The sequence below is a fragment of the Atractosteus spatula genome, chromosome 11 (assembly GCF_055471065.1).
Source record: "Atractosteus spatula isolate fAtrSpa1 chromosome 11, fAtrSpa1.hap1, whole genome shotgun sequence".
NCBI classification, from domain to species: Eukaryota; Metazoa; Chordata; class Actinopteri; order Semionotiformes; family Lepisosteidae; genus Atractosteus; species Atractosteus spatula.
Window position 1 is genome coordinate 47,157,752 of NC_142716.1, and position 18,576 is coordinate 47,176,327.

Below are 18,576 nucleotides of genomic sequence, written 5' to 3' on the forward strand. Positions count from 1 at the left end.
TATGCTATTGCTTAAATACTTGTAAGTCGAAGAATGCTGTGATCATAGTTGTGATTTATTGTTGCTTTATAAATGAGAGCTGCTCTTGCACGGCAAGTCAAGAGTTCCCTGTGCAGCTGAAGCCCATCCCAGGACAGTGGCACTCTGCTCGCTGTGCCCCAGCGCTGGGGGAATCCCGTTTCCAGTCCTCTAATGACGCAGCACAGACTGGCTCCGCTGCGGGGCTCAGCCCCTGCTCCAATGAGGAAACCCTCAGTGGCAGCGCCTCTTTACTTTTTATACTTACAGTAGGTTGTACTGAAAGCTGAAGCTCTCCACAACTCTGTAGGAGGGTTTGAAACAGTCCAGTTCCCAGCTCCTATGTGACCCAGTCTGTTCCCGTGTGTAACACTCTGCAGTTCAGATGATCCTACCCTGCCTGAAGGGTTTGTGTAAGTTGTACTTACTATGCTGTATGTGCACTAATTTACTGAACCGTTCCCGGATTTGCTTATTACCTTATCCTCTTTTTCCCCACTTCAACTAAGAGCCTTTTGTAGATAATTATATGTCCTGGTCTTGCAAAGCCAGGCTTTACACAATCTTTTCTCAAGCCTACATTTCTTGTCCTCGAAAGTTTTTTTTTAATTGCAAATGTCTGGACTTATCTGCGATCTATCTCCTGTAAGTACAACATTCTTAATTCAGCTGCTTATTATTCCTCAATTCAGGTTAGCCAATGAAACCCATCCTGATGGCCTCTGGGAGGTTAGAGGAAGCAGGGTCCCCAGAGCCATTGTAGAGTCAGTGCACCACAGGAGGCCAGCCTTTATCCGTCATGCTGGTCTGGGGTTGCATTTGTAATAGCACTCACTAAACTGATACCTGCTCAACAGCAAATCGGAACAAAGGAATTCATTCTTAGTTTCCTGAAATTGCTATATTACCTGTGTCAGGGATATGGGACTTAATGGACTCCAAGGTGGGCCAGTTGAATTGAGGACTCTGCATATTATTCTGGAAATATTGTGTTCTGGGAAGTTGTTGAAATAAAAGCCCCACAAAAACCAACAGGATAAAGTGAGAGGTACTCCCATCTGGAAAGGTTTATACAGCTGGGTGCTTTACTAAGCTAAGGCAGTGGGATTTGAACCCACAGTCTTCCGGTTGCGAGTCTAGTGCGCTCGGCACCTCTGCCTGCCTGGCTTCATGCACCTCACCCTACAGGCGGTCTCTGTCACACAACTCGCGACCCCGTTTTCTTAAGGCCATTACCTGGCACATGGCAACATCACGCTACAACCAGGTGATCAGCAGAGAGTGCGCAGTCCGGGCCGTCTTGCGTGGTTTGAGTAGTTATTTTTAGAAAGCACTGAGGTTGGTTGTGGAATGGGGGTGCGGGGCTGTTGCTGAGACAGTGTGAGTGGAAGAGGTGAAAGCAGAGCAGCGTGAAGTGATGAGAGAGCCGACAAACGTCTGGTACCATCACAGTGAATCTAAGGGGACAGGTGAAAATTCTGTGCAGGTTTGCCACAGTACTTCCTCACAAGGGATACTGTGCTGTATGTGTGAGTACGTGGACACTGGGGTTTCTGTCTTTTTAGAATGAAAGAGTTAAGGTATCCCTCCGGCTTCTGCTCTACTTTTTGCTGTTTTATATAGCGCTAGCAGCTTAGGTTCATCTCTGTCTGTACACCCCTTTTCAATTATTTACAGCACTTCCATTTGCAAGTGTCTGCCCCATATATGTGCTCCAGAAACAGCTCCGACCCTGACGAGATGGGCGGTGTGTGTGCAACAACCATTTCCTGCGGCCCACGCATCCACAAAACCCACCTGGACTCTTCACCTGACAAGGATGCTTGAGGGCAGTAAGAGGGAAAATCAAACAGGGGTGTATTCTTCCCTTGGGATTTCTGACTGTCCTCTTAATGGCTTGGTTTGGTCATCCTGTCTCGAGACACGTCCTCTTGTTGCCGTTGACTGGAAAAATCTGAAAGGTGGTTTCATGGTTTGGCGATACCAGACATTGACTTTGATGTGGCTTCCTGTGGCTTTTCTCATGGTTAACAACACATTTCCACACTCCTCCATGGCTTCTCTGTGCTTTAGAGTGCTATTCCGTGTGAGTTCCAATGCAAACATGTATGAAGGAGTTCCTACTTGTACATTGTTCCTCAAAGAATCCTATTTTTTGTTACCAGATAAATATTTAAGGTTTTCAAAGGGTTCGATCAAGTACGATATGGTCATTAGAGCTGGGTGTTTTATAGCAATTGTAGGCCTTACTGGGTAATGGCAGCCTTGTTACTGTGGATTAGTTCAATTTCATTTCCAAGGGCTGCATGACAGCTTTATTGATCAGAAATAGAGAAGTAGCATTGAGAGTGCCCCTCTCATGAAGGCAGCAGTGTTCTGTACTTCTGCTCTTCAAGAACAGATTCCCTACCTGCTGGAGCGCCCAGTTTCCTCATAACAGGAGGCATTAAGAGCCCTGTGTGTGCGTACCATCTGCCTGAAGAAACTGTGAGTACTTACACTTGGCAAAACATGAGGCTTGCAGTTATTCTTTTTTGTTGCACTGTGCACTGAATGATAAAATTTACCCATTTCATTCTTTAAATCGTTATGGCCTATCAGGACTTGAAAGTCCCGTCTGTGGACGAAGACCATGAACTCTGAATCTGGGCTTCTGGCCTGGCAGAACTGCAGAGTCATGTCAAAAGACGTTAGATTTCAGAATTGAAGTGGACACTGACCAGGGTTCGTCTTCCAGAGATCCAGATGGGAATTGTGCACCACTAAAGTAATGGAATCTTAGCCATATTCAAGGTGCACACTGTGCAAAATTTTCCTTTGTGTGAATGAATTACTCTCACTCATCATCCTTGAAAAAGTGTAAAAAAATGATAATTTTACTTATCTAATAAAACAATATGTGCATCTTATATAAAACAATCATTTGAAAACCTCATAACATCAGAATATTCCACATGGTTACATTCACAGAGGTCTAGAGAAGCCTGTTGGGACTTCTGAGTCCTGCTGTAAATATCACTGTGCAACAATGAAAACTTGTTTGTGTTATTTTTCTGTCAAAAACAAACTTCTATGCCATGTTTGCACTTAACTGTTTTACACTTAAAAATTCAGGACATAAAGGATCCAGATGTTTTTGTTGTAGCATGTCTGAATGATTTAGCAGATATACTGTACGTACAGTAACAGCACACTAAATAACTCTTTTGATGTGCCTGTTTGGTTGATGTCCGTCATCTCCTCCTGCATTCCTGTGACAGCTCAGACTCGGGCTTATACTGTACAGTACTTCTATTTTGAAAATAATGGGCCAGTGGGATGGAGTTGATGAAAACAGAAAATAAAATGCAATTTACAGTATTTGTCCCTTGTGGTGGCAGTTTTACAGCAACTAATAGTTATAAATCTCTCCTATTTATCTTAATCCTGAAAATCAATTGGGCCACCAAGGGTGTCAAGGCAGTAGATGCAAGTTTTAATTTTCTCAGTGCAGGAGAGAACCTACATGTGTCTTTGTTAGGACAGGGGTATTTGAGTTAGGCACAGTGTGACAATAGTGGGGCTTAGCATAATGGAGATATTACCATTCATGTATTATTGTTGCTGAAATCTGTTTCTGGCACAAAAGGCTTTATTGAGACTATTGGAACTAAAAATGTAAAAAGAAATAGAACTATCAAGTATTTTGCCCTGTCACAAAAATAGCACTGAGTTGAAAAGCTGAGCAAACAGTATGTTCAGCAGCCCATCTTTTCTTAGATATGCTGTCCAAAAAAGTGCTTTTTGGCCCGGTTTTCAGAGAAATCTTGTTTGAAAAGCATCACAAAAGGACTAATTATGAAATGGACAAAAATTTAAACCTTTCCTGCTTCCTCCTTTGCATTTATGTGCACAGGAACCAAGAATCTGATCACATGTCAAATTGATCATACAAAATTCTTCCAGTCTACAGCATCAGAACCAGAAAGCAGTCTAGATTAGCTACCAGGAGTTCTGAAAAATAAAATGCATGCAGTAGTATTCAGGGAAGCATATGAAATAATAACTTTCAAGACAATGTTACAAAACACACATCTATAGCAAGACCTTGTTTGTGGTTTATTTTTAAGATGATGAAATAGGTGCATATCATAATATGCAATATGATTAATTGTAAATACTTGACATAACAGAGACCTGCCAGCTTGGGTGAATTCTAGGTCTCCTGAAAGGCAATTAGATGAGAGTCCAAGCACTGCTACCACATTTTTAAAGCCTGGCAGGTCCTATAGAGTTAGGAAATTATGCTGTGACCATTACACTAACATTACTTGTATGCAGTCCAGCATTTATTATTGATCCGTGAGATAAAAACCCAACTGCTCTGAGTGTCCTAACAATGGCTGTGGGCCTGGTTTTCACTTGATAAAGCTTGTTACTTTCTTAGGTCTTTACTCTTTACACCTTCTTATTTTTCCTGAAATGAGAGAAGCTACCAGGAGCACTGCCTGTTCTCTGCCTGGGTCTGCAACTGTTGCAAAATGATTCTCCTCGTACCTTACCATCGCTTGGTCTTTTGCAGAACTACTTTTAACTGGAACAAAAATAAGTGAGGCTTACCTCTGATAGGGCTCTCCTTCGGGGTATAAAAAGCTTCCATGTCTCAAATCCTGAACTGGCTCTAAATCAACAGCGGTGTAAGATTTTCGAATCAAGGGTGAATCAGTGCACAAGCTTCAGTCTTTTATTAGCCCTGGACGAACTTTCTTTTCCAACATTTATCGCAGCTTACAGATTTTTTCCAGAAAAATAACCTGCATCCTCCACCCACTCTTATCTTCTAAATTTTTCCTGGCTTGTTTAGGCCAAGTGTTCTTCTTACTTATACTCGGTGTTAGTGCTGTGCACAGTTGCTTTTGGGATTGAATGCAACACGATCACATCTTATTCATTTATTTTATTCTCATCAATAAATTGCTGTTAAAAAAGAAATGGGACAAAACCAAGAAAGTCATTGGGTAGCATTAGCAGTCTCTGGTAATATAGTGTTTGCTGTCAGGTATCTGAACTGCTGTTTTCACATCAAAGTGTTTATAATGTTGCTACTCTTATTCAGCAAGGCTGTATTTTTTAATTTTGCTGCAGCAATGTCTCATGTGTTGCGAGTGGGAAAACAATTGTTTATTTTACATGGCATTGTAATAAGCAGCTGAAGAAAAACCATCAGATAACAGGCAGTTGTGGCTTCGGTGTGTTTCTCAATGTCTTTTTCAAAGACTAAAAAAAGCTAGTTTTTTTTCTTTTCATTCTGTCTTTCCTTCTCACTCTCTCTCTTGCTTGGAAACACCAATGCCACAGCTGAGATAAAAGGATGTCTATATGTGCCTTCCTTTTCTTTTGCTCTTTATTTTTTTTATTGCTTTAGGTGTTGACCTTTATGCCTCAGTGCCAGCTGAGCGATCATGTATGAGGTGCAAATTTCTGGGATTTAACATCAGCAGAGAATTTAGACGACAATGTTTGAATTCTCCTGTAAGACTTTATTCAGTCAGTTTAAACCTGCCCTGTGGGTGTCTGTTCTGCTTTTGCATGTGATGTCCCTGGGAATTTTATCAAAGCATGATCCTACCATCTGCTAATCACAGGAGAAATTGCATTTTGTTTTCTTAAGTAGCCTGCAGAGTTTGGTATTTAGACACTATCTGAATAGAATATAGCCTGGCATTAGTGTGTTTGCTGATTTCAGTCCTTTAGAAGAGTGCAAACACACATACAGTATATACATACCTCTTTCACCCATGTGCCCACTGTATGTGCTGACACTCCCATGTCTCAGGTCTAGCAGGAAGGGGAGCAGGTAGAGCTCTCAGCTGTGGATTGGAGGGTCAGGGGTCAGGGGTCAGGGATCAGTGGATTTGAACTGCTTTTATGTCTCTCGCACATTGCTCCAGTAAATTCCAAAGTTGCTCAGTTCTTCTGAGAATAAAGTGAAGTTCATAAATATTCCAGGTGTTCCTTAATACCAGGTAACCATTAAATACCTGCTTTTAAAACAATGTTCAAAAATTAAAGTAAAACACTTAACACTTTACTGTACATAAAACATTAACACTTGAGCACTTAACAAGAGATTTACATCTTTCACTCACCTCTGTAACAAAGCTTTGAAAATGTCACTAAAGCTTGTTTGGAATTTGTTTTGTTTTATACTGAAAATCCGCCAATAAGTTGAATATCTTAATTGACAAAATGTGTCATAAGGTTTGGAACATCACCTTGTCCAGTGACCACTCAATTTGTAAACAGGCCTTTCCAGCTGTGGTCAAGCCACGCAACAGGCCGAGAAGATGAGACCCGGGGCTTTTCTGCAAAGGAACGTGAATTGTCACAGATGCTCCCCAGTATTGCTCTTTGACAGAACAAACCCTCACCAGGCTTTTCTTCTTTATCTTCATCTTTCATCTGTTTGTCTAGCGTGTGTGTTTTTGGGCCTGTGTGTGATGTTGAATATTCTGGTGCTGCACTGAAGATGAAAGAAAGCCCGCCTTCTCTGGCTCAGGAATTTGGCCAAACGATAAGATTGTCTCCTCCCAAAGTGAAGGTCTTGTCTTTAATCCTCCTCATTTCAAAAAGATAACTCTGGAATGCGTTAATGCCTCACTTTTCTTCTTCCTTCTTTCACGGGGGCAGAAAAGAGATTGGGGGGGTGGGGGTGAAGGCAGTGTTCCAAATCCTGAATTAATTCTGAAAAGAGGGGCCTCAAAATATTTGAACCCCCCCTCCTCCTCCTCCTTCCTCGGTTTTCACTGCTGCCGTTTGCCTTTGATTGCCTGTGCCACCAGGACAGGGTTCAGAAGATTAGAGACTGGGCTCCTGTGGGAGACGTAGAAAGGCGGTGAACTCCAGGGACGAGCTCCAGGGAGGTGTGGAACAACGAGCCCTTTGTGCGTCTCCACTGGAGTGTTGTCCTGTGAAAGGTGCCGAGCTGCTCTGTACTGCGGTGAAGTGGATAGCTCTTAAGGTTGGGCAAACTGAGACAGAATAGAGGCATCTTTTCTCAGAAAATGAAAACCACAAAGCTCTTTTTTTTAACAACACAAGAAGCGATCTTGCTGCAGTTACCACCATGGGGACAATTTTGAGTAACTAAAAGGAGCTCGACTCCGACTCACCGTTTCTGCTCTTTACCAAATGATATCTTATTTTGAGTATTTATGTCCAGCACAAGCACTGCAACTTCTCTTTAATTTGCCACTTGAAACATTTTCCCTTGGAAAATAAAAGCAGCTATAAAGGCTATGAGATGAAAAATTGAAAGTCCTGGAACCGGTTCGCAGCTTCTACCATACAATTAAGATGTTTTCTGATTTAAATAGCGGCTTTTCTCCCTTGAGAAAATAATGGTATGAGTGGGTTTAAGGAAAATGGATTAAACACGACCGAAGATGAAAAGGACAAATCTTTTAGTCAGTCCTTTATGTTTTCACTTCAGACAGACCAAGAAATATCCGGCTTCAAGGAGAAAGAACATTAAAAAATAAAAATATTTTAGCTTTCAGTAAATGGAAACACTTAACTGAGTCCCAGGTGGAAATGAGTGCATTTATTTCATTTCCAAGCACTCATTCTAGATTCCTATGCTGCCTTTTCCAAAAATATATTTTAAAAATCCTAACGCTGATAAAGAATGTCTGCTTGCTGAAGTGTTGCTATAGAGCGATAGAAAGTACAGTAGGATCTCCCTAAAGAAAAGACAAGCCTTTTCTCTCTTCATAGACTGGAATATTCTGTCTTGCACTGATAACAGCCCGTCTGTGCCTCTGTGTGACGTATCTTTATGGAGAAATTCAGCTAAACCAGCCTGAATGTTAGGGATTTTAATAGGACTGTAAACTTGGTAAGGGTTGGTTTACCTGTCTGTTTGAAAAGAAGAGCCAGGCTGGGCACGTTTCTCTTATCTGCATCCTAAATTACTCGCTCAGAGTGTAACAAAGGTGAATTTATGAAAAGCCTTATGGTGACAGCTGAAGCACAATGAGGGTTTATTACCATATCCAAAACAATGATTTTTAAAGAAACTTTTACACTGCCTTTACTTTAGACCGTGTGCAATTTCATTCATTTCTCAAAATATCTTCATGGGATATTAATTTGACCGTTAACCCAGTATCTACAGTAACAGTGATGGCTTGCCATCAGTTGATTTAATCACATCTCCAAAAAAGCCAGGACACAGTCTTAGGTTAGATGCTTTATGAATATGGTTTAAAGCTCATTCATTTGATGACACTTGCCGATGAGTTGTGCAAAAAACATCCATGTTTTTCCAATCCTGGGTCATGGTGAGCTGGAGCCTAACCCAGCACACAATGGGTGCAAAGCAGGATACACCTCGGATTCCATCAAGGGGCACCCCACCTGTAGTTGTATTTATATGAACGTGTGCATGAACAGGAATATTAGGCTCAGCTACTATAGGTTCTCTGATGATTCCAAACCTAGTACAGAAGCTCATCAGGGAGTTTCTTAAGATTGCACTTAAAAACTTTTAAGAGCTCATAATCCCTAATTAATAAGCACATGCTTACCAGATTGCCCTTGCATATTCTAAATGTGTCGAGAGGCCTGTATGCGTCAGTAAGGCCGCACACTGAAGGAGAGCATTGTAGCTTGGTTATCTGGTATGCTTGCTTCTGTTGTACTTTTTATCTTGATTAGCAGTTAGTGATTGTAAGTGGCTGTCTAATTTAAAAATGTATGGTTGGTATTGTCCCCTGCTTTGCTGTGTTAGTCAAGTACACCCGGGACAAAGGCTTACTGATTTGGAAAGTAGTATTTCATGTAAGCCCGTTTGCCATTGGGAAGGCATTGCTCAAATCATAGCCGCGATGTGCTTGGACTGAGAAGAGGTATGCAGATATGCAAGACTCGTTCATTTTTCTTAAACTTTATGAATTTATCATGTAGAGACATCAATCAGCTGTGCATGGTAAGTATTGCACAAGAGAAAAAACAAGTGGTGCGCTCCAAGAGGTGAAAAACTTCAAGGAAATGTGAAACAAAAACTGACTCAGAAGAACAGAGCAGATAAGTAAAGCAAATTATTACTTAAGGAAGTACTGTATAATTTTATTCTGATGTTTCACTGCATCGCAAACACATTTGAAGTTTCACAATGCAGAGACGGGATTGACTTGTGGTAGTCTCATATAATTTACTCACTTCTCCAAAGACATTCTTTTTTCATTTTAATACAAGGTCTTCTGACATCAGTCATCATCGTCAGTCACTGAAGAATCTGCATCCCAATACAGAAAAGAGCGCACCATGCTGATCTGCTGGCAAAATATGGATCTAGAAATTCTATTCAGTCCTTCTTGTTCTAGGGCCTCAGGTTTTGAGATTCTCATAAAGTGGTTAAGCAAATCTTTCAGAGGTTTGTCAGCACGCACAAAGCAGGATTGGATAAATGGCTAACATATAAACATCTTCTCATGGCCAAAGAGGAGTGGAAGATTATTCATTTCTAATGTGAAAGATCAACTCAACATTCTGCCCTTACAAACCTTTTTCTCACAACTGTGAGATGTTTCATTTCTCTCACTCTGCAGCATATATTACACATCTGTAATCAATACCAGCAAGCCCGCTGGTGCCATCACCTTGTTTGGAGGTTTGATTATTTCCAGAAGAATAACTCTGTGTTAAGGTATGACAGTGTAGGCATTAGGTAATGCCTACAAAGCTTCCCAAATGGAGACTAAACATCAGTGCTAGCAGAGTCACTGGTAAGTGTATTGTGCTGTTTTTTTATACTTTTGTGTTTCAGTCATCTGTTTGTCCTTTTCCTTCTTTCTTTTGCTCCCACTGGTTTCCATCTCACTTCCAGACTGGTTTATGGATTATTGGTATTGGGATCCATTTGCTTCCCATTCTGCCATTCTGCAGTGTGGGGTGAAGAAAGGTGATCAAGTTAATCCAACAGGAACGACATCCAAAAAGTTTCACCCCCCTTGCAAATACTGTACTGTAGTTGCTCAGTAAGTTTAATCACAGTCATCTTTAATGTCATCAAGCTGTCAAAGTCCCAGTTTCTGTCCTCCCTGACAGAATTGTCAGTGCAGATAATTAACCTAAAAAGTTGTGGTGAAAGTGCTGCAGTCACTAGGCAATAGATAATGAAAAATTATTATTGTCGAAGATGAAATTTGCACTGCTGCTTGGAAACGCATAGAGAGGCACAGACAAATGCAGAGAAGTTGCACTGTCGATGGTGCAAAGCACATTTTGAAAACGATTTTTTTGTCTCTGGTAATTAATTTAAGAACTCCTTTATAGATGTTGTGCTGTAGTGTTTTAGACAGCCTCGTTTAGATTTAGCTATGTTTCCCTAGTCTGTTCTGCTGGTTGTTGCCAGCATTTCCCTTGCTTTGATCCATTTCCAAGGTCAGGAGTTCAGAGCGTTATTGAAAAGTGAAGGAAATGTGTTCATTTGACTCTGGAGAGATGCATAATGATATGCTTATAACTAGTGGTTTTTAAAAACTTACTCCACAGTACACTGCTGTAGTACTTTTAAAGAACTGATATATAAAGGGCATGATTTCCTTAGTCCTTGGTCCTGGGACCCAAGGATTTTAATGATTCTTTAATTGATTTGTTACTGTCCTTAATAAGACATATTCATATTTAATTTCGTTCAGTGCAGAGAGAGTTTAGATATTTCAAGGTGTTCGGTAGTTTAAGAAACAACTTTGAAATCTCCTATATTTTCAGTGCAGAAGTCTATCACATTATCCCAAAATCACATGCGAGCCATTGCTTAGAAACTGCTGCTTCAAATCCAGGCTGTGCCAGTGAAGCCTGAGTCTTTCAAGAGCTATGTGTGCTTGAGAACTGTTTAGAGACCAAACTGGAGGGGGGGGTGACTGGATGAGTTTCAGTTGGCACATCAGTGACCCCATTTATACCTACGGGACTGTGTTATCAGCAAGGGTTGTGTCTGTCATCTGCTTGACACTAAAGCTCTTCGGATACTAAGTCAGATTGTCAGATAATAAGTGGCTGTTCCAAACTGGTACAGTCGATATAAGAGGAGAACATGTTTTTATTATTTTCAACCATCAGGTTGCTCGAATTCATCAAGATTGAATTGTGTTTAACCAAAGAAACTTGCCTTTGTACCCATTTGTACAGGATTTGTACAACCCACTTCCTTTGCATAAGCGTTCAGAGACCTACCTCCATGCTACTGCATATATAACCTTTTTCTATTGAAAACTAATTCAAATTACAATGGATTTGCAACTGGAATAGAAATTGGTCTCTTACACCTCACACATCATCCTGTTCAATTTTTGTAAGGAAAACAGATGTCTTTCATCAAACTTTACAAACGTCCAGGAGGCTGTTCTGGGGCCAACTTAGAAAAGTCTATCAGTCATCTGAGGCTCTTTTTCTTTGTTTCTTACTGCATAAAATGTTCTTTGTTCTCTTTTGTTTTAAATATTTTAATTTAGTTTTCTCTTATTGGAAAAGAACGACAAAAATGCCACCTGCATTAAAACTGCAGTGACTTTTATTAGTAATCAGTGTTAATTAATGAAATGGGTCTATAGTGATAATTCTCTATTTACTTTGATATGCTTCTCAAACATTCTCAAGAGTACAATTAGTAGTAAACTTAGTGAAGATGGTGAATTGGAATTTCTTAACGATAAATGATTAATTTATTAATTTAGAACATGCAAAATTAATCCAGCATCCATGGGGCAGAATTTGATTCAGAGGGACAAATTAGTCTGTCTTATTCGTGTTTGGAAATTCTGCCAATGTTAGTAACACAAGGTTATAAACATTGTGATTTTTCAGATCTCCTTAACATAAAGTTTACAAAAAGAAAGGAGGCCATCTTGCTTGGGCACATCATGTTTAGTTGTGATTGTGGCCAGCCAGTCTTTGAAGGGACTGTAATGGCTGAGAACCTCCCACTAGAGACGACAAAAGCTTCTGACGATTGTAAATTGGCTCAATGGGTGTTTTTAAGGAGTTATTATCAGTTTACATTTCCACATTGTCAGATGGGTGTTCATTAGTTACTGTATGTGTAGTCTAAATAAAGGAAGGGGATTGAGGAAGCACTGAGGGAAGGATGCTCTGAGTAGGGGGCTAATCTGGAGTCTCTGAGTATAAGAGACACTAAAAATAAAGCCTTCGTATTTAAAGCATGGTATGGTGTTGATCTTGTGGGTTTTTATGTGCTCAGATACCTGGAGCCTCCTTAGTTTATTTATATTAGTAGCTAATTCAGTGGAAGATCTCAACAAGAAATGTCTTGGGATACCACAACTTGGCTGGGAAGTTTATTCCAGACATTCGGATGAGCTCTCTGTTTAGAGACATACAGTATCTCTTATGTTGGCTCTGAACTGCACTTCTTTAACAATTCTACTTGGTACTTCGGATCTTGTTCCATTGCTGAGCATGAAGACTTCCATTGGACCGGTGTTTCGCAGCAGTTTGAATAATACTTGGGTACAATACCTGTCCCCTTATAGCATTTGTTCTAGACCTGAACTTCCAAGGCAGCAAAATTGGTTTTGTCACATGGTAACTTAATGTCTTTGCAAAATTCCAAGAGAGCGTCATCTAGTGTGAGAAAGTACGGGGCCGGTGTGTCTGCATGTTCTTGTTTCAGCTCAGCTGTCACCGACCTAATACAGCACTTCTTGATCAAATGAATCTGGCCAGTTTAGCAGACTCTCCTATCTCTGCAGGCAATGCTGTTTCCAAGGGACTTAGAAATCCTGTAGACACACTGGCTGTCATGGAGCAGGATTGCAAGCCCATGATCTAGTGCATTTGTGTTAGGTTTGTGTAACCTCAACACTCTTTCATTTGACCGCCACATTGGGAGGAGTGAGATCCAGCGACCAGTGCCTGATGCTGTCTCTTTTTGTCTTTTCAGGGCCCGGCTGAAGCAGATGAGAGCCCAGCTGTGGGCTCTGCGGGTTCACAGCAGGCCGGCGGGCGGCACAGCTTTGTACAGGAGCACTTCCAGGCACAGTACAGGTAAGAGCCAGGAGCACTAGCGCATTGGCTGACAGGTCACTGCCCTTAATGTCTGGTATTTTACATTCAATTTGCAATTACAGGGTGGTGTGTTTATCTTGTGCCTTGACGTGTTTCCTTCCCGTTCAAACCCCTGTGTTTTACAGAGGTATCAAAAAGACACGACACAAACACAGCTAGCTGAGCTGAAGTCCTGGACACTGGTTTGGTCTCCAGAGCGCTTTCTGTCATGCTTTGCAACACTGTGTATCCTGGGGAAGGCCATGGCCAGCCAGACCATACAGTATCAATACAGGCTGGCATGGTTGTGTGGTGGTTAATGCTCAGCACGTGGGTCCTGGGTTCAAGTCTTGACTTAGGAGACGTCTGTGTGAAGTGTATGTTTTTTATCCTGTACCTCTGTGGGTGTTTTATGACTGCTCTGGTTGCCCACTATATTGCAAAGATATGCTGGCTAAGATAATTGGAGTCTCTGTATTTGGTGGGATTTCCCTACATTGGAATAGTGTAGCTTTCGGGTTGAAGAAGTTCAGGTAGGTACTGTAGCTGCAAAGGAACAGGTAAAGGATTATTCCATGCTGAAAAGAGACACAAAGTTTCGGCTGTGGAACCTTCCTCAGGTGAAGAAGGTGAGTCACCTGAAGAAGGCTCCACAGGTGAAATGTTGTGTCTCTTTTCTTTTCAGCATGGATGACCCATTCCTTATCTTTCAGGGTGTTGTCTTGTTTACGGCCTTGTGCTTCCAGGTTCAGGGTGGTGATGACCCTCACCTCCCAGAGCTGCTTTCTGATAAGGGACGGATGACTATCTCAACACAAAAGCTGCCCACCCTCACCCTGACTTTAAGCCTGTGATCCCGTGATGGACTGTGAAAGAATGTCCTCTTTAGAGATCTGGCACTATGAAATGCCATCTTCATTTAGAAACACAATGGCACTATTTCTATGATGAAGCATGTAATTCTCAAACCTCATTATAATCCTTAACGGGCAACAATAGGCCCTACCTCCTCTGAGGACCACTCAGCAGTCTGATTTTTCAGGCGGCCTAATCTCTCTAAAGATGGGACTCCCAGAGGTCCAGTCCTGCACAAAGGAGGCTCATTCAGGGATTTGCGGTTCTCGTCACAAAGAAAAACAAAAATGTGCTTGCCCTTTTTATTTGTGACAGGTTCTTTCTCCCAGTAGTGTTCCCCGAATGCTCTCTTCTGTCTTAATCAGTCATCAAAGACTGTACTCGGGTACTGCCAAGGGTTAGGGTTTGCACACAGCTAGGTTTTATAGATTATAAAGTTAAATTTCATGGATTATAAAATTGCACTTATTTAAAACAAATCATAATAAAATAAAAGTCCAAAATAACATGCTGAAAAGCTGCCCAATGTTATCATCATTTAAATACTGACTATTCTCTCATGCAGGGTGACTTACAGTGTCTACAAACGTTTGCTTTAAGCGTAAGTAGTTTGAAAACTTCCAAGTACAGTAAAATAACTGCATAAAATGACAATAAAGTTTCAATATGTTATGCTCAGCGAGGATGGAGGTGCAAAGGAAGTGCTGCACAAAAACGAAGAAAGTACTCAATAGCAAACAGTAGTTAACATCTGATTACTATTTCCATTGCAATTAAATCGGTATCGGCTTGGCACCAGGTCTGTGGACTGTACTTTGGTTTTTGTTTGAGACAGCAGAAAGTTTGCTGCAAATATATTTTTTTTAACAATACAATTGATACTGATCCTTTGTTTAACACTGTTGTTTTAATCAGCTGTTAAAATGTGATGATACTGTTGGACACTTTCATGGCTTTTTCCATTATTGACAGCATAGGAGTGAAAGATTATCATTTCTGTTTACGAATCTGTCTAAACTGGCAGCTGTTAGTGAGATTTGAAAGACTGTTTTTCCTTGCCTGAGAAACTCCAGCAGATTTAGGCCGATATTTGTTCATTTGAGCAAAGAAATGCTGATTCTAAATCACAGCCTAGTTTAACAAAACAGCTTTCCAATGTAGCCTGGGAAGGTCATCCAAAATTCTGACAACTTCAGACCATTAAACTGAAGACTAAAAAATGATATGCTACACAACAAAACTCTTGGGCTTATTGGGGTGGCTTTGTTTGCACAAAGAAATGTATCTTTAAATGGGTCAAAACCATATTAGAATTTATATGCATTAAGTAAGGTTTCATTTTATTTTTTATTTTTTTTAAAGCATAGGGGGAATGAACTGCATACCAAACTCAGTAGCGCAATCTAAAAATACATGAACTGTGGAACTATTCATCTTTAAAATCAGCATGTTGCTCAGTAGCCCTGCCACTGATCCGGTATTTTTAAATCAATTCTTCCTGAAAGCTCCGAACAATGATAATAGAGCTATCATTAGCTGTAGCCTCCTACCTGAAGTTCCTTCATTGATTCTGGACTGTGAGCTCCAGGGAGGAGCAGCTATGAGGAGGGTTTCTGGCAGAAGCACTTGGCACCATGTGCTGAAGGTCGCAGTGCCCTGGTTAAAAATCACTTTAACGTCACTCGGGTCAGATGAACACTAACCTATGAAAGGCATATTTGATTACTGAGGGAAATTAATTATAGCAACAATAAGAAGGCCCATCCCCCAGTGGTTTCATGATAAATCACTGGCATATCTATTATAGATGGCTATCTATTTTTTCTTGGTTTTATTTCATTCTTTATTAGAAACAGGTTGTCATTCAGATAAATAAAGAGAACCATATTCACTCTCTAGCCCGCTCTGATTTCTTGGCTGTTGTTGGTGCTGTTATTGTACCGTAATTCTAAATAGTTCAGAAGCCTGGATTCATCAAATAAAGATTCCTTATTTTCTGTTTTTGCATCACATTGCCTGTTCTGCAGTAAAATTCCCAAACACACAATTTGTCCAGTCTGGTGCTTCACATAACCATTTATTATGGCCATGGACTGACTGAGTTTGCACATCTTATTACAGCCAGTTAAACCCCCTGTCCCCATTGATTGGAAGAGGAAATAATATCCAGACACGCTGTAATGGAGGCGGCCCCGTTTCCTCTTTTAAAAGTGCTCTGTCTTCAGGGACAGGCACTGCCAGGCAGGCAGTAGCCTAATTATTTCTCACTCCAATAATTACAAAGCAGGAACGTCAATAGCATCAATAATATGCCCTAATGTGAAGTGGAGTTGATTACGCTATAAGAACATAAGAAAGGCTACAAACGGGAGGCAGCTATTTGGCCCATTTAACTCATTTGGTAGTTAATTCATCACAGGATCTCATCCTGCCATTTCCTGGAATAAGCCAGAGATACAACATAGCTGAGCAGCTTGTTCCACACTCCCACAGCCCGTTGCATAGAGAGGTGATTCATGTTCCTGGTTTGCTTCCAATACACTTCCAAGGCGTTTCCACTTGTGTCTTCTCGTTCATGTTTTATTTCGAATGCTTGGATCTGGTCCCCTCAGTCTCCTCAGGTTCCTTCGTGCTATAGTCCTAGTGGCTCGTGGATTCAAATAACTATGTCCTGTGAAGGTACTAGGTGAGCAAGTGACGAATGACTTAACATTCTACATATCCAAAATCTTCTCGTTCTTATTTTACACAAAGAAAATGTATTATGTTGCCGTAACTGCAGAGAAAAGCACACTGAAATTGCACAGTGCTTACAGTCTTTCTCCAGAAGCCAGAATAAGTGGTGTTCTTTTGCTAAAAAAAGACTATCGCAAGTAATTCAAAACTACCGTAGACAGGGGCTGCTAATTATTGTGCAACAAAGATCATCTTTGTTGCAGTACAGTACTTTTTTTATAGTTGGAACATTAACTGATATATGAATTCTGCTTGTTATCGTTTAAATAATTAAGAAGGTGGGGGAGAGAAGGTGTTAACTCCAGTGTCCTGCCTAAATTCCACTCTTGTACAGTTTGGTCTCCCTAAATTTCCCTCTTAATTCATCTGGTGAGATAACATTACGTTATTTGTTTAGGAATTAAAATTACTTTCTGAAAACCAAAAGTGGAGTGTACTCCATCATCATGTTAATCCCCTTAACATCTGCATTATCAACTGCGAGCTGCCATGAACTGCAGGTGTAGAGTAACTTTATGGTTAATCTGCCTGTAACCGTGTTATGAAGTCACTGAAATTCTTCTAATTATACCTTAGAATTTCTCAGAAGAAAATCATACAGCCTGCTGTGGACTTCTGAAATGATTTGTGTGGAAGCACTGCATGCTAATTACTAGACTCAGTCAAACTTTTAGGTTTCCTTGTAATTTTCTGCCTAGTTTTCTCATACAGCTGAGCTGTCTAAACAGGCACAAACCTTCTCTAATTGCTACCCGGCTGCTGAGAAGTTCTGCCATGTCTTAGTGCAGCTGAGGGGAGGTGGGAGGTTGTAACAAGACATAAAGCTCTGGATGAGTCTCTCTGAATAGGCTCAGGTTGGTAGGCTGTGTTTATCCTCCCAAATTCTGTCACACATTTAGGAATTACAGTGATGCAGAACCACTGACGGATGTATCCTGGGATGATCCTAGAAATCGGCAAAATGCATCAGCCTCTTTTGTGTTTGCCCTGCTTGTTTACTTGACTAATAACTCACAATATAATTAGAGTGTTTGGGATCTCGGTTTAACTGCAGGGTTAGACTGACAGTAAAAGAAATTTAGCAAAGAGGGCTGATATTTTTTAACTGACCATGGAATATTTCTTTGTTTTTATTTGTTTTGTGATCCACAAATGGGATATATCACATATCATGTGTGTATTTTGTGTGTTCTTTGAGTCAGCTGGGATAATAGCTTCATTAAAAAAAGATACTGGAGTGTACATGCATGAATATTAAAGTACTTTTGATTGACTACAGGGGAAAGCTTGAGTGTGACAGATGTGCAGTGAGCTTTAACAGCTTCTTCAGAAGAGCAAAATTGCCAGTCCTGTCTTGTTTGCTCTTTGAGAGTAATCATTTAACTACAGTTGCCGAATTGTATATCCTTATTAACAGAAACAAGTTTGCAAGCCCACGCACATTTTCTCTTTCTTTTTGCTGTTTTTAACAGTACCTTATGGCATTTGGCTACACACTGAATACAGATTTGCAGATGCATGCACTGAGTATCGCTTCTCAATGTAAAAGATCTCAGTTTGTTGCATCTCTCTCTTTGCTCTGTGATTAATCTTGAGCGTTTTCAGAGCCGCCTTCTTTCTCAGAGTTGGAAGAGACTTGAGGGGCACCTCCTGCTCAGGCTGTCTCTTTAGAACAGGGAGTAGAAACTGATGAGCAGCTCCTCAGCTGTACTATGGGGGGGAGTCGGTTCACAAACAGTGGAGTGTCAGTGTCACAGCTTCACAGCCTCATTACTGCCTCGGCGCTGGGGCCCTGACAACAAGATTCTCCATCGCATACAAGCAGACAAGTGAGCTGTGGAAAGACCGCTGGATTCAAACTGGGCCAGCGTGCTCGGGATAGCGGGTGTTCAGAATTCTGACCAGCACAAGCGCTTG

General features: G+C 40.9%; 1 protein-coding gene across 1 annotated transcript in view; it reads left to right on the top strand.

Annotated features, from left to right (window-relative positions):
* The window catches only part of usp43a (ubiquitin specific peptidase 43a), a 126,350-nt gene that overhangs the window by 35,216 nt on the left and 72,558 nt on the right, over positions 1-18,576 (top strand). Inside the window, exon 3 of the mRNA XM_088926733.1 lies at positions 12,965-13,068. Coding sequence (XP_088782859.1) covers positions 12,965-13,068 — 104 coding nt within the window. The remainder of the gene's footprint in view (positions 1-12,964; positions 13,069-18,576) is intronic.